The sequence below is a fragment of the Mastigoproctus giganteus genome, chromosome 7 (assembly GCF_048544385.1).
Source record: "Mastigoproctus giganteus isolate SK-2022 chromosome 7, ASM4854438v1, whole genome shotgun sequence".
Classification (NCBI taxonomy): domain Eukaryota; kingdom Metazoa; phylum Arthropoda; class Arachnida; order Uropygi; family Thelyphonidae; genus Mastigoproctus; species Mastigoproctus giganteus.
This window is the reverse complement of record NC_143581.1, coordinates 134995835-135013296: the sequence shown is the minus strand read 5'-3', so window position 1 is coordinate 135013296 and position 17462 is coordinate 134995835. Positions and strand designations below refer to the sequence as shown.

The following is a 17462-nucleotide window of genomic DNA, read 5'->3' as shown; positions in this document are numbered from 1 at the left end:
AGCATCTGGGCACAGCCATGTGCTCTTGGAAGTGATGACTATCCCATTCTATGTTGATCCTTGATTGAAGTTTCAGTGTCTGCCAGGCGGCTGGCACAATGTCGACAATCCAGTTTTTGTTAGTCCCAGTCTTCGATTTCATTTAGTACTTCGGCTGTACCATAGTGTGAATTTATGCGAGGTATAATTGATGGTCCTATGCAAGAAATAATTGATGGTCCTTTCCTCATCTGGCAATGCTCCTGACAGATTCCAGGTACATATTTCCTGTATTAGGATTTGTGGGGTGATCTCTTTGTCTACATCAAAGATAATAATTGATGGTCCTTTCCACTTTGGTGGCTCTGCAGTTAGGCCCGTGGTAGTTATCTTGGTGTTGGTTATAATATTCTGGTAGTTATCTTGGTGTTGGTTATAATATTCTCAATTTCTTTCTCTGTATCCTTTTCTATGGCAATACCTAAGTTTCTTGTTTTTCTTATTGCCTTAATCTTGGTGGTTTTGAAGTCATCCTTGAGGTTCAACATAACTTTGTTTTTCAGCTCTTTGCTAGTCAGGGTTTTGCTGTCTCTGGTTTGGGGTTTTGATGAGTGGGAGTTTCCTTGGGGGAGGGGGGCACTCATGATTGTAGTATTTGCAGTGTTTGGATTCCTCAGCACTTGTGCATATGTGGGAGCATGCTGTAGCATTTGGTTTGTCCCACATTCTAGGCATGCCTCCAGAGTTTTGCCAAAGCTTTTTCCCTTGCCTTGTCAGTCTGGAGGAGGATGGTCTCTAGTTTTGTCCAAAGGATCATTATCTGTCCCCTGACACACCAGTTGTAACCCTGTTTGACTGGTCTTTGAAAAGAACTTCTAGGGCAGTTCTAAGTATCAGACTTTTCCAGGATAGTGCCCTCATGGAGAGTCAGATCCAGGGGGTTTGTCTTGTTGCTTTGGGTCCTCGCTTTGGTGGGTTGCACACTGTTTCCATCCTGCACATCCCTGGGCTCAGTTTGGCTCAGTCTCTATACTGGACTTCAGAACTGTCATTTTCTTATTCTTTTTCTGAATAATTGGCATATCTTCCTTGTTGTTGGTATCGTTCTCCTGCTCAGACTGCCGTTTCTTATTCGGCTCGGCCATGATTTCGGTCAGTTTTCCACTCATTGTCAATACAGATGGTAGTTTCCATACAGTTCGCAGAATTTTGGATTACTGAGGGTGGTTTGGTTAATCGAGGCTTTCAACCCAGTGCATCGAGGGCAGTGAAATTTGGTGCTGAAGGACACCAACCACAAGTCTGTGGTGTAATTTTGGGCCTACCCCCCATTAGTTGCATGATGGGGGGACACCCAAGTGGAAAAATGCTCGTAGGAAGGTGGGGCTATTTTCCCCCTTAGATTTTCAGGGATGCTGGATTTGATGGTGAGGTTGAAATCGCAGGAAGATGCATTGGAGAAAAGTTTGTATCCCAAAAAGGTCACTCATTTGAGCATAGTGGGACGATGATAAAAAAATAGTTTAGTCAAAATCTAAATATTATTATTATTATGCGCCCCACTGTGTACGCTTATTACAAATCCGTTGAACCATGTGACCACTTTGTCGCTGCGCAGCCACTAGGCTTGTCTAGTGAAAATTCACGCAGTTATGTTGTGGAGAGCATAGTGTACGTGTAAAATTCTTATTCAGCTTACTTAATATCAATAGCTGGACAGTACTTATACTGTTAATTTAATACCCTTTGATTTAAAATGAATACTACAAAAAAGAGAAAATCATATCATGTTCATCAAGAGTGGGAACTAGAATACTTTTTTGTAATGATAAAAGAAAAATCGTGTTTGATTTACAATGCTTCCATGGCTATACCCAAAAAAGGAAATTTAGAAAGGCACTTCAACACACTCCGTGGTAAATACTAATTGGATTTTCTGCCTAATAGTAATAGGTCTAAGGTCACTATTCCTTAGAATAGTGACCTTAGACCTATTACGTACCAATTCTGACATATGCATCTGAAACTTGGACTATGAGGAAAAAGGATGAAAGTAGAATTCAGGGGGGGGGGCAGAAATGATATTTGTGAGGAGCATAGCCGGAAAGATAAGATGCAACAAAATCAGGAATGATGTAATTAGGGAGAGAATTCAGGTTCAAAAACTCCAGAATAGGATTGAAAGGTCCCGTTTTAAATGGTTTGGACATGTAAGAGGATGAACGAGAAGCGTTTGCCAAGAAGAAAGTTTGATTTGCAATTAAGGGACAAAAGACCACGAATGAAGTGGCAGGACATGATAAAAACTGATGTTATTAAGAGAGAAGGACACTGGAGTGAAATCAACAATGGAGAAAAGTACATGGGCAGGGAATGGTGGCAAAGCTTCATACGACGACCCGTGGAATACTGGAACGATGACAGATGATGATGAGTGATCTTAGAAAAAAAAAAAAATAAAAAGAACTTAAATCCAGATTATTTGCACAGCAAAATTGCTTCGTGACACCTAATTTACAATCTAAAGTAGTAACTGTAGCATCATTTAAAATGAGTCATCTTTTTGCAAAAAATACAAACCATTTTCTAATGGTCAATTCATTAAAGACCCATTTTTAGAAATAACAGATTCTCTTTTTGAAAAACTTAAGAACAGAAATGAAATTAAAAGTGCTTTTCAAGATCTGCAATTATCTCAAAATACAGTCATAGTCCTTGTATAACACATGTTTACACTACACGAATTCAATCATACATGATTTATAAATAGGGGAATGACATCGTATATAACACAAGCCGAATTCGCTTATGCACGATGCGCCTTTGTGTTTACAAGAAATCACAGTCGAATGCGGAATCACCCCAACTGAACGCAGCATAGGAATGAAGAGAAGATTCTGAAAATGTATTTATGTTTTCTGTATCAGTGAAGGAGAAACACGTTTCACCCTAATATCGTAAAAACCCACACAATTCCAGCTATCAGTATAATTGCAATTACATTGAGTTTACTACCAGTTTATAACAGATTCCACTAGCAGAAACGCAACTGGAAATTGTTTTTATTGTTTTATGGTAATAACCCCCAGAAATGTGCTTTTGTAAAATGTGAGCTAGTGAGGTGTAAATAGTGTGTCTCTGCCTTTACAGTGTTGTTTATTCAGTTGCTAGATGTGCGCAGCTTTGTTTATGTGTCAAGCGTGCCTCCTCATTTTGTAATTGTTCTTTTCCCTAAAAATGAATAAAATACTTAAGGTGTAAAAAGGAAGTGTCCTGGTGAAGACACTACAGATTCAGAGAGAAAAATAAAAACAATATCGATAAACAGAGGCAGACTGGATCAAAAATTCTTACCCGGGAAAATCTGTAGTGGCCTCATACTAGCGTTTATGGCCAAAATCACACTGGCTTCCGGCCCACCGGGATTTCCCCGGTAAGGCTTATGGCCAGTCTGCCTCTGTTGATAGAGAAAAAAATATGAAATTGTGAAACACTTTGAGCGAAGTGAAAGACCATGTGATATTGCACCTGCTACAGGCCTAAATGAGGCAATGCCGAGAATTAGAAAGAATGCAGAGAAAATAAAAACAACTTTCATAGCAAGAACAACTCAAAGTGTAATTAAAATCTATTAGATCAAGACACAAAGAATTGGAAGAGTAAAGATTCAAAGAAAAGCAAACAAACAACAAGTTTGCTTAAGATAGAAGCAAAAGAATTAGCAAAATTTTATTACGTAATAGTCGTAATAATATACTTACATATTTTATTACGATTATTTATTGTTTGGTAATGTTTTGGTTACAAATGTGTGTTTAATCTTGGGTGATCGGCACCTAACCCTATTTTTCCCATAGGTCCTGTTGTTTATATTGCATGATTTTGCATTGCATGAGGGTTTCTAGGAACAAAACTATCGTGCTATACGAGGTCCGACTGTACTGTGATATGATGCATTGAAAAAATGTGAGCGAACAATTGCGTTCCCATATTGCTAATTGTGTGTCCTTTTCTTTACAACTGGATGAATCTACAGATGTCAGTGATACAGCTCAACTGTTCGTTTTTATTTGTGTGGTTTTCAATGATTCTGCCACTAGAGAAGAACTGCTGGGTATGGTTTCATTAAAAGAAAGAACTAAAGGTCTTGATATATTTAATGCATTCAAAAAAAATTATTGAAAAAATTAAATTACCACCAGTTAAGCTGGTATCAATAACAACAGACTGAGCTAAAGCAATGATGGGGCATCTTTACAGATTAATTGCATTGTGCTAAAAGGATGATGAATTCCCAGATTTTTTGAATTACCACTGTATCATCTATCAACAAGTGTTAGCCAGCAAAAGATTATAATACTAAAAGCGTTATGGACATAGCTTTCAAAATCGTGAATTCCATCAAAGGAGACTTTTCAAAATGCAACTCAATGAAAATGAACCAGATATGATATTACACACAGATGTGAGGTGGCTGAGTCGGAGTAAGTTTCTACAAAGATTTCAAAATTTGCTGAATGAAATTTAAAAAATTGTTAATAAAAGGGGAGATGTTATCAGCAGCTACAAGATACGGAGTGGTTGGGTGATCTGGTCTTTTTTTTTTTGGCAGGTTTTGCCAGTAAATTAAGTGATCTCGATTTGGAATTACAAGGAAAAAATAAAAATGTGGGTGACATGATTAGTAGTATTTCTGCATATCAATATCAGTTTTTGGCAATGGTTAAAGATTTCAAAGGGAAAAAAAAAAAAAAAAAAAAAAAGATCATTTTGCAAATATGCAAGATCAATTGCAAAAATATCCTGTTCTTGAATTCAATAGTGAGAAATGTTTCTGAAATTGAGAAAGTTGTGGATGATTTTGGAACCATATTCTGTGATTTTAAAACAATTGAATACATTGTTCACTATATTTCTTATCCATTTAATATCAACTTAGATAAGAAACAAATTGCAGAAGAAAATCATTGAGATTTTTCTCATGGAGAAAATATTACTTCAAAATGAAATTATTACACTACGAACCGATATCTTCTTAAAAGTTAGATCATCAGAAAAGGACTTTTGGAAATATGTTGCTGAGAAAAGTACCCAAATGTAAAAAAATGCAGTGAACTTTTAAATTCCTGTTTTGGCTCCACATATCTATGTGAATCGGCCTTTTCGTATTTGAAACAAACAAAGAATCGCTGTTCTCTTACGGATTTGCATACAGAAGATTGTTTACTATTGACCTTATCACAGTATATCTCTTCATTTAAAATAAGAATTCTGAATTGTATTTAATTTTAAAATTTATAAACAACTTTTTTCAGTGTGTGTTGATTAACTTTTTTAACCATGTGCAACAAAATTCTTTGAGATGGTAGATCACGGCACATTTTGAAGAAAAAAACCAGATCGCATCAGAAATTAAGTTGGACACCCATGTGTTATTGGGTTCACATTATATTTTCACAATATGATGGTGTTTCTATCGTAAAGTGGGAGCCCACTGTAACTGCAAATATGATTATGGGAAATTCTATTGTAAATTTTAAAAGCAGTATGCTTCTGATGCTCATGGAATCTACATTACATGATGGTCGCATTCATTAATAATAAAATTCATCTATGATGTGGCTCACTCTGCTTGCTTTTTATCATGACTAACGGTTATGACAATTTAAACTGTAGATCAAACTTTTTAAATAAAAGTGAGAACTTTATTTTTATTTCATGGGGATTACAATGTGATGCTTAAAAAACTTTCCACTGCTCTCAAAGCCACAGGAAACTTTCCCATGGTAAGCAATATGCTAAAATGTCAAGTTGAAGTTGAAAAACAAATGCATACAAAATTAATGAATTATATATACATAAAGTACATGTTCTTCTAGAAAATTTATGTATAGAAAGTATAAAATATATATCTAAACCACTGAACTTTAACAAGATGCAGGATATTTCAGAGACTGCTGGGAGTCATTGCGGTACAAGTAAACACATGGGTTGTGTTAGCGTAGCTAAGAAAAAGAACAGATGCATGTATACTTGCGTGTACACCAATGCTAGGAGTTTGGTAAATAAATTTTATGAATTTGAGGTACTGCTCAAAGCATCAAAGGAGGATATTGTTGAGATAGCAGAGACGTGTCACACAAATATAAGGAATGCAGAACTGGAATTTGGGAAGTACAACATCTACAGAAAGGATAGACAGGATAGGAAGGGAGGAGGGGTTATGCTATTAGTTAAGAAACACATAAAATCCAAGGAAGTGAAGCCAGTCGACATCGCTGGACATTGCAGTGTTGAGTCAGTTTGGTGTGACATAAGCATTGGGAGAGCAAAATTGAGAGTAGGAGTGTGCTATAGGCTAATGGCTCTGATGAATATAATAAGAAACTGTACAGGGAAATAGTGGGCTAGTAAATCAGAGAGTCTTATAATGAGGGATTTTAATTTCCCAGATATTGACTGGAATTTGTGAGTTAGTCACTTACACACTAGCAAGGCTTTTGTGGATTTATTTGATGATTGTTTTCTACATCAGCATGTTCGGGAGGCAACTAGTTTTGATTATCAGTAGTGATTCTTCATGCATTAAGAATCTGCAGATAGAGGAACCACTATGTGGCAGTGATCACAGTGTGCTGAAGTGGGATTTACTCAAAGAGGTAACTAAGATCAGGGGTAAAGGGAAGGGTTATTGCTTTCGTAAAGGTGAATACAATGGTCTAAGACAGTATTTAAATTCTATACAGTGGGACCAACTGATGATGTTACCAACAGCAAATTCAAAATGGGAAGCATTCAAAGAACTTATTAGCATTAGCATTAGTAGAGGCATTTGATACAAGAAAGCAAGCTTATGCAGCATCAGCCAAAAAAAAAGAAAAATAAAATAAAATAAATAAATAAATAAATAAAAAAAAATAACCACTTCCACTTCACCCCTCTGTTCGTTCGAAATACCTGTCCAGCTGAGCCTTAAACTTATTTAGGCTATCAACTTCCACGACAAGGGATGGAAGTCTGTTACACCAACCAACCACCCGCTGGCTAAAGGCAAATTTCCGCACATCTATCCTATATCTGTCTTTCCTCAATTTGAATTTATGCCCTCTCAGGTGATTATTCTGAGCAAGAGAGAGAATCCCATCAGCATTGAGCATGCTCAAACCATTCAAGGCTTTATATACCACTATCAGATCACTCGCTGGTGCCTAGTCTCCAGACACTTTAATTTGCAAAACTAAAGCCTTACTTCATAAGAGCACCCCTTTGTTCCATTCACTACTCTTGTTGCCCTTCTCTGTACTCGTTCAAGCAGCTCTACAGCCTTCTTGAAATGAGCCCTCCAGGCCTGTATACAGTACTCTAGGTGTGGTCTGACCATTGCCTTATACAAGGGAATAATCACCTCCTTATCGCTGCTAGAAAAATTCCTATATATCATTGACAATACGCCATGAGCTACTCTTGCAGCCCATCTGCACTGCTCAGAGAACTTCATATCTGCCTGCACAACCACCCTCAGGTCCTTTTCATTCTCTACCACTGTCAGTGTAGTACCACAGAGTTGATACGTTGCTCTGGGGTTGCTGTTTCCCATATGTAGTACTTTACATTTCTCAACTGAGCCCTGAGGGACTCCACTAATAACATTAGTCCATGATGAGCAATGTCCGTTGATTACCACTCTCTGTCTTCTCCCCCTCAACCACCCCTTTATCCATAGCAACAATTTGCCTCCAATGCCACACTGCTCCAATTTGTGCAGCAGTCTTCCATGTGCAACAGTACCAAAAGCCTTTCTAAGATCCAAGTATATAATATCAAAGTTATTCCCTGCATCCAGTTCTTTTGTGACTGCATCATAGTATCGAATTAAATTGGTCAGGCAAGACTTCCCCTTAACAAAACCATGCTGTGTCCGAGCTATAACTGAAGTCTTGTCTAGATGATCTTGCAGTGCTTCTTTAACCAGTCCCTCCATTAATTTTCCGGGAACAGAAGTTAAACTCACAGGTCTATAATTACTTGTGTCAGCCTTTGATCCTCCTTTGTGAATTAGGGTCACATATGTGCATCTCCAGTTTTTTTTTGGCTGATGCTGCATAAGCTTGCTTTCTTGCATCAAATGCCTCTACTAATGCTAATGCTAATGCTTTTATCCCCCCAATCTAGCAGTTTTCCGACCCATCTAACACTGCCTCAATAGCATCAGCAAACATTCTTGCACCCTTTCTATTTAAGTGTATCCCATCCCTGTAGAAGCTGGCTCTCCTGTTAACAAGTACAGAACAGGCTGAAAAAAATTCTACCCCTTGAGCCTTGCATAATCTTTCCAGGGCCGAATTGATCGACAGGGCTCTCATCATATACTCCCTCCTATCGTGTCTGGGCAGAATTGCAGACACTTTCAAATTCAACTCTAATTCACGGCTTTTTTTCAACAGTGATCTGTACTTGTTAAGTAATTCCGCCGGTCTCCTACTCTTAATTTCATTAGTGCCAACGTGTACAACTATATCACCTTTTGTGCCCTTAAAAGATGATATCCACTCTACATTGTCATCAACCTTTGCCTCCGGCAGATATACCCTGGTCCTGTTCCACCTATCCTTTTTACAAAGCATGTTTCCCGTTTCCCTGACAATAGAGTCAACAACAACTACTAGTTCCTTTGGGACCAGTGCATTCTGCCATGGGGGCTGCCGCTGTGTTGCGCGATGACCAATTGCAAGCTCTGGCATTGGTGTGGGCAGCTGAGAGCTTGATGGGCCCCTCACTTTTAATCCTGTGAGGGCATCCACCCTGTCCTTCAAGCTCTCATATAGGCCCAAAACAATGCTGAGTTGTCGCCTGATTTCCATACACTCCTTGCATCGCGCACAAACAAAGACATCCCCCCATGGCAGTATCATGTCCCGTACCCAACTGCTCCACAAACATCAAGCAAGCAGTGCATTTTAAAAGGCTGTGATTCAGAGGGCAACTGCCCCCCTCAGTTCTCCTCTGAGCCACAGCACTCCCATTAGCTTGAGCCTTTTGCTTTGCTGCTCTGGTTTGAGTCATGATTTCAATTTAATTTCAATAAAATTTCAATTTCATATAAAATTAAAACCCTAAACTTGTATCCAAACACAGTTATAACGCTATATTTATATTTCAGTATTGAGTGTTATCTACGAAATCCCTTTATATAACTTCCGTATCAAGTTAAGTATTAATTATTTATATTTCTATTTATGTTACGTAACCTAGGTCGTTATATGTATAGTTAAAAGTACAATTTAATTGACAATGAAGTTCAACAAGATTAATAGATTTTACTGATTAATTGACAATATTATGTACTATACTATACTATATTAAGCTTATGTTATCTAGTTCGAGATATTTTGTATCGCATTACAATGGTGGCAGTTTACGAACGGTCAACATGTGGATTTCATACCCTTACCGATACTAAGTAATACCTACAAAATCTCTATCTAAGTTACTTTAAACAACTATCGTAAATAGGAATATAAAGCTACTCTAGAAAATAAGTTAGTATGCCAATTTAAGCTAATAAAACAGAAATAAATCAGAAAAAACTTCTCTGTTCCAGGAGCGGCAAAAAGCTACATCCGCACAGGCTACCCTCTTTCTCAAAAAAATTATCTTGGAAGCTAATAGGCTTTACATACCAACTAAGAAATATTGTTCATGGTTTAGGCCTAAATGGATGTCAGATGAACTAATGAGACATATGGCAGAGAAGAAAAATGCATGGGATACATATAAATTAACATGAGACACAGAAGCCTATGATAGATATAAGTTGATCTGTAACCAAGTTACAAAGGAGGATAGGCAGGCGAAGGCAGATTACGAGAAATCTTTGGCAAGGGATGCAAAGAAAACAGAAAAGAGTTCTTTACTTATTTATGTAAACTCTAGAAGGAAGGGGATGAATCAGATTGGTCCACTTAATATTGATGGTTCAACTGTGGATGATCCTACTCAGGTAGCTAACAAACTAAATGAATATTTTGCATCGACATTCACACATGAGGAGTTATTCAGCGAGGGGAATGCCAGAGGTGTATTCAACTCTGGCAGTAAGCTAGATAATTTGTAATAACTTAGAGTAAAGTGGAGGGAAAATTGTTGAAGATAAACACAAGAAAGGCACCTAGGGTGGATGGGATCTGTCCAGTTATATTAAAGGAGGCAGCAAAGGAAGTAAGCAAACCCTTAGTCATGATCATGAGAGATTCCTTGGACTCAGGGGAGGTACGCATAGACTGGAGATATGCAAATGTGACTCCAATTCACAAAGGAGGACCAAAGGCTGACACAAGTAATTATAGACCTGTGAGTTTAACTTCTGTTCCAGGAAAATTAATGGAGACACTGGTTAAAGAAGCACTCCAGGATCATCTAGACAAGACTTCAGTTATAGCTCGGACACAGCATGGTTTTATTAAGGGGAAGTCTTGCCTGACCAATTTGATTGGATACTATGATGCAGTCACAAAAGAACTGGATGCAGGGAATAATTTTGATATTATATACTTGGATCTTAGAAAGGCTTTTGATACTGTTCCACATAGAAAACTGCTGCACAAATTGGAGCAGTGTGGCACTGGAGGCAAATTGCTGCTATGGATAAAGGGGTGGTTGAGGGGGAGAAGACAGAGAGTGGTAATCAATGGACACTGCTCATCACTGACTAATGTTATCAGTGGAGTCCCTCAGGGTTCAGTGTTGGGTCCATTGTTGTTTTCTGTATATTGATGATGGTATATCAAGCTTAATGTCCAAGTTTGCAGATGATACGAAGGTTGGCAGGGTTGTCAAGGACACTGTGCTGCTGCAACAGGATCTGGAAAGATTGAGCAGATGGGCTGAGAGGTGGCAAATGAAGTTTAACATTGACAAATGTAAAGTGCTACATATGGGAAACAGCAACCCCAGAGCAACGTATCAACTCTGTGGTACTACACTGACAGTGGTAGAAATAGAAAAGAACCTGGAGGTAATTGTGCAGGCAGATACGAAATTCTCTTGAGCAGTGCAGACGGGTTGCAAGAGTAGCTCACGGTGTCTTATCAATGATATACAGAATTTTTCTAGTAGGGATAAGGAGGTGATTATTCCCTTGTATAAGGCAATGGTCAGGCCACACCTTGAGTACTGTACACAGGTCTGGAGGCCTCATTTCAAAAAGGATATAGAGCTGCTGGAACGAATACAGAGAAGGGCAACAAGATTAGTGAATGTAACAAAGGGTCTTACGAAGAAAGGCTTAAGTTTTGCAAATTACAGTGTCTGGAGACTAGGCACCAGCGAGGCGATCCGATAGAGGGGTATAAAGTCTTGAATGGTTTGAGCATGCTCAATGCTGATGGGATTCTGCCTCTTGCTCAGAATAATCACCTGAGAGGACATAAATTCAAATTGAGGAAAGACAGATGTAGGATAGATGTGCGGAAATTTGCCTTTAGCCAGCAGGTAGTTAGTTGGCGGAACAGACTTCCGTCCCTTGTTGTGGAAGTTGATAGCCTAAATAAATTGAAGGCTCAGCTGTATTTCGAACAAATGGAGGGGCGAAGTGGAAGTTTTTTTTTTTTTTTTTTTGGCTGATGCTGTATAAGCTTGCTTTCTTGCATCATATGCCTCTACTAATGCTAATGCTAATATTTAATTAATTTAGACACTTGGTGCAACATCATATAAAAGGTGCATCACACACAGACAATTGTCTATTTCAAATAGTATGAATTTTTTTTTGAAGATAAAAAAAAAACAATTTTTTTTATCAATTCAATTTCATGTAGCACTAAACTTTTTATTAATGAAATTACCGTCAAGTAATCTGTTGTGATAGATCTCACAAGCCTGAACAGCCTCTCGTTTTGTGGAATATATCACCAATGCATTTCCAGACTGAAGTAGTTGAGCACTATTTACCATACCGACATCACTGAACAACTCCTGTAAAGCAAAAAAACTGATTTAAATCAATAATAAAGATTATCTTTAATTTTCCTTCAAAAAGGAAATACTGAAAAAAAAAAAATTAATAAATAATAATAATAAAAATATAAAAAATAAAATAAAATAAAATATATATATATAGCAGACTCCATTTACCAGGACACTTCAAGACTCCAAATTTAAAAAAAAAAAAAAAAAAAAACAGAAATCATAAAATTCAAGTAGTAACTAGAACAAGTAAAAACAGTATTTTACAAGTCATAAATAAGCAAACAAGAACTGGTGTTATAAGTCATAATTGGGAGATTTGTCTGCCTATTATCTTGCAATCCCCACTGTCTTCACACTTGCTGCTCAAAAAAAAAAAAAAAAAAGAGACCAAATGTTTAGTTTGTTTTAGTTCATCGATTATTGTGTTCTGTCGCACCGCAAAAGGAGAAATTTTGTTTTGTTGTTTATGTCAAGGATGTCAAAATTTTTTTTATAGTTTTTTTTTTTTTTTTTGTTTAGAAATCACGAAAATGATGGGTAAATGCAAAACAGTTGCGCTTTCAGTTAAACAGACTTGAAACTATTCAAAAATTTGAAAACGGTGCATCCATTAAATCTCTAATGAACCATTATAATGTTGGTGACCAAACCATACACGACATTGTAAAAAATAAAGGGAAGCTATTTGATTTAAAATCGACATCGCAAAAAATAAAGAAAAGCATCATATTGGACACGCGAGTAGTGCGTTGTAAGTTTTTTCTATCTATCGCCATATTTTTTATGTAGGTTGCTGAACATTTTTCGATACAGTAAGTCCCTGACTTACACAACTATGGATTTATGTAAATTTGTTTTCACTTAAATTTTTTTTTTTTTTTTTAGGATTGTAAAATTAAAAACAAAAAAAAAAAAAAAAAAAATAATAATAATAAGGAATCAGAGCATGCACAAATTGCACAAGTGAGATTGGAGTAACAAGCAAAAAAACAGGGAAAAAAGAGGATTCTTACAATTATTTGTTTTTTTTTTTTTTTTTTATATGACTAAAGATTTCAGTGAAGGAGACACACACTTCACCATAATAACGTAAAAACCCACAGAATTACAGCTATTGGTATTATCGCAAATGCAATTTGAGTTTACTACCCATTTATAATAGATTGCGCTAACAGAAAAGTCCAATAAAACGGAAAGTGCAAATTGTTTTTATTTTGTTTTTGTTGGCAATGACCTCCAGAAATTTGCTTTAGAAAAATGTGGGTTTGTGCGGGATGATAATAGTGAGTTTTTGCCTTAACCCAGTGAAGGGTTAAGGCGAAAATTTACAGAAAATTCAATTTTGACCACGACCATTATCATGGTGCCGACTAAAAGAATAAGTGACAGCGTACTAGTAAATCTACCAAGAAAAGGAATGCGATCGAATTGGATCAGAAAATTAAAATAATAAGAATGTATGAAAATGGTCAAACAAGTATCGCGCTGAATTCAGATTTGTCAATAATAATATAGTAGCAATATGTTACTAGTCATTCCCGAGTTACGTAAAACTCAACGAAGAAAGAAGTCCTGGAACGTATCTCTTACATATGTCGGGGACTTCTATATTTTTGGATTAACTGGAAAATCGATTATTTGGGATTTGTTTTTTACCATCTATCCCGGAAAATCGAGAGTCTACTGTGTGTGTTTGTGTGTGTGTGTGTGTGTATATATATAAAATCAAATTAATCCAAAAATTATGTTATTTTATTTGGTTAAGTTCTTTTTCACTCTACTGGTTTGCCATGCAACTGGCAAATATCCTATTTTAATTTAGCTTTTATATATAAGTTTGTAAGTAGTGCGGAATAGGTAAACGGCTAATGGAACTGAAATTGTAACTATGGAGAACAAGGACAGAAGTTAATAAGAAATAATTAGAAATACTTAATGCTGCATATCCTATGATTTCAACGCCCTCTTCCAGCGACCGAAATCAAAGCAAGAAGTAAGGTCTCTGTTTCTGATATGAAATAAATTAAATTAAAACGATTTAAATTATGAATGTAATTATGGGGTAGGTATTAAACACAAGAAATAGTTCTCCCAGGATAAAAAGGAATAATAAGTTGACAAAATTGGGAGTAAATAGTCGTCAAAGTTTGTTTAGGCAAGAAAAATGTGTTACAGCAGAAAGGGAACAGCTTTATTTTGCATTCGGTAAACTAATGACTCACGAGAAATAAAAATATAGAAAGGTAAAAAAGCATAAAGCATACAGGCAGAATAAAGAATAGAGATGGAAATAGATCATGCTCGGGCAGTTTGGGACTGCTATTCCCATTCCTATAGTAGGACCCTGAAATTCTGGGAGAATTCCCCGCTATTCGCGACAGTTCCTGAGAAATGTCGCGAATACCGAAAACGCGAATACTGAGTTACGGCTCCCATAGTAATAAAGGGTTTCCGTTCCAAAGTATGAAATTTATAAGAAAAACTAGTCTAAAATTTTGTCTATGTATGTATTATACGTACCTTCATAATATGACTATGTACATAGACAGTACATAGTAAAATGCAAGCATATGGCATCGAAATGAAAATAAGAAACAATTTAATATTAAATGTAATATTTATTAGAAATTTCAAACAAATCTTTCAAACCAGCGCCTTTGCTAGCAAAAAAACTTATCCCGCCAGTGCTATCACCAGTTTCGCTAAAGTGTTGATAAAGGAGTTTTGCCTTTTCACGAATGTTGAGTGAACTTAACGGAATTATATTTTGAGTTCGGTCTTCTATCCACAGATTTAAAGCTTTTGCCATTTTTTCTAATATAACATCACGAGTTACAGAGCAAATTTTTGAAGCAATTAGCGCGTTTTCACGGACACTACGGCGGATTTTTTCTTCCGATTTTTTGATTGATCGTATCGTTGACTCATTGATTTTATAATGTTTTGCCACTGAGGAGACACTTTCACCATTAGAAATTTTGTCTAATAACTCAATTTTATTCGCTAATGTCATCACCTTCTGTGATATTTTCACCTTTCCCTTGTTATTTGTAGCCATATTTTTGTACGGGTTAGAAAGAACTTGTCCACAATAAAGTCACTTTCTTCCATTAACACACTTGAAAAAGTCTGTTTTACACCGCAAAACAGTAGATTTATCATTTTTGTAAGCATATCAATTTATAAATTGATAAATTTATTCAATTTATAAGCATATAAATTAAAAGCAAACAACGAAACCTTCCATGACAAGCGCATAACACATACTGAACAAGGATTAGCGAGAAACATTCACGCTCGTGATTTTGTCACCCCTCTCCCCCCAACCACTGAGCGCTGTTTTTAGCAGAAAAGATAATTTTGGCTATGCCCATGTTTTTTTATGGCAGAAAATATTCACGGCGCTTTAAAAGTCACATTTTTTTAGGTTTGATTTTATATTAAATCGGCGATCGCGAATACGCGAAACCGCAAATAGCGGGGGTTTACTGTACTTCCAGTGTTGAAGTTAGTTATGCTTGGTACATAATAAAAATAAAAAGCGATAATTATAAAATAAAAAATATAAAAACTAATAAAAAAATAAAAATTACAAAATTAAAAGATACTGATTGGTCTGCCAATCGGAGGGGATTTTTAAATTTTTAAATTTCTTAATTTTTATTTCTTTTTATATTTTTTATTTTATAATTATTACTTTTTATTTTTATTATATACCAAGCATAACTGACTTCAACATTAGAAATATATTCCCAGAACTATGTTCAGGGTCCTACTATAGGAACGGGAATAGCAGCCCCAAACTGCCTAAGCACAATCTGTTTCCATTTGTATTCTTTATTCCGTATTATTTATGATTTCTTACCTTTCTGTATTATTTATGCTTTCCTACCTTTCTGTATTTTTATTTCTCTTGAGCCATTAGTTTACCGAATGCAAAATCAAGATGGTCCCTTTCTGCTGTAACACACTTTTCTCATCTAAACAAAGTTTGACAACTATTTACTGCCAACTTTGTCAACTTACTATTCCTTTCTATCCTGGGAGAACTATTTTTTGTGTTTAATAATTACATACACAATTTAATATAATTTCAATTATTTCAATTTAATTTAAACTAATTTCTCTAATTTACAGTTTCGAATTTCAGACACGTGGTATAGCTAATGTATTTTAATTATTTCCTTAACTTACTTTTTCCGATTTCTTACACACGAGGTTGCTAGCATATACCATAAATACTTTATATCAGTCTTATTTGAAACTTTTTCGTAACTCTCCATAGCAGTATAGACCTTTTTTCTTCTCCTCATATATCAACTTGACCTCGGTAAGTTATCCTCTTGCATTTCAACCTTTCACTTTGCATTCCACCTCTGTCGGGTGAGCCATGAAATACACATAGGCCTTATAATTTAAATTTCAACCCTTATCTTCTACACTGCTTTTCAAATCTATCACATGCTGCATATATTTCACGTCAGAAACAGAGGCCCTGCTTCTTGCTGCTTTTTCCTTTGATTTCAGCAGCTGGCCCCAGAAGAAGGCAATGAAATTATAGGATATACAGCATTAAGTATTTCTAATTACTTCTGTCCTTGTTCCTTGGTCTCCTTAGTTACAATTTCAGTTCCATTAGCCCTTTACTTATTCCACACTCTACCTATAAACTTATGTATTCATTATAGTTGTTGAGTTCCTTCTGCTTAATTTTGGCAGTGTCATTGGTCCATAAACCATTAATTATATATATATACACACTGTTACATTCTCAGTAAAATTCTTATAAATTATATATAAGAATTTTAATGAGAATTTTACTGCATATCAAAAAAGGAAAAAAAAGCAGACAAATTAGCAAGAACAGACTGAATAAAAGCATTTTATACAATACATAAAGTTTTACTTAAAAAAAACATGGGTTTTGGGGAAAGTATACATACACTGGTGTTCACCGAAAGTGCATCACCTAGGAATTTCACATTTCTAATCCTTTTTGTGATGGCATGTTACATTAATGACTAACATCACAAATATAAACAAAAGATATTTATTAATAGTTACGGCAAAGCTAAGTAATATTTGACAGGGGCTCTCAAAATATTCCAAAATAAGCATTTGCAACCTTTATACAAAAATTTTGGTAAATATGACAATTATGGCTGAAATGTTATCAGAAGCCCTCAATTTGCTTCAGTTTATCATTTTAAATGGAAAACAAAATGAAAAGTTCACCAGATTCAAACTAATATTTAGTTGAATCACCTCTGGCCCTGATGACAGCAGCACACCATTGAGGCATTGACAAGATCAATTTCTGAAGATAATCAACTGATAGTTCATAGTTCCAAACATGAATTATGGCTTCCTGAAGTTCATGAAAGGTCTTTGGTTTCTTTCTGGCAACTGCAGATTCCACATGATGCCAACAGTTCTCTATAGGATTCAGGACCAGGCTGTTTCCTGGCCAGCTAAGAGTTGTAATGGACCGTTCTTCCAACCATTTTTTTCACCTG

The 17462-nt window shown here is 36.0% G+C and overlaps 1 protein-coding gene across 7 annotated transcripts in view; it reads right to left on the bottom strand.

Annotated features, from left to right (window-relative positions):
• LOC150083212 (uncharacterized) overlaps nucleotides 1-17462 on the bottom strand; it is a 319934-nt gene that overhangs the window by 96218 nt on the left and 206254 nt on the right. For all 7 annotated transcript variants that reach the window (XM_090377098.1, XM_090377102.1, XM_090377097.1 and 4 more), the window contains one exon: nucleotides 11823-11952. In XM_090377098.1, coding sequence (XP_090233224.1) covers nucleotides 11823-11952 — 130 coding nt within the window. The remainder of the gene's footprint in view (nucleotides 1-11822; nucleotides 11953-17462) is intronic.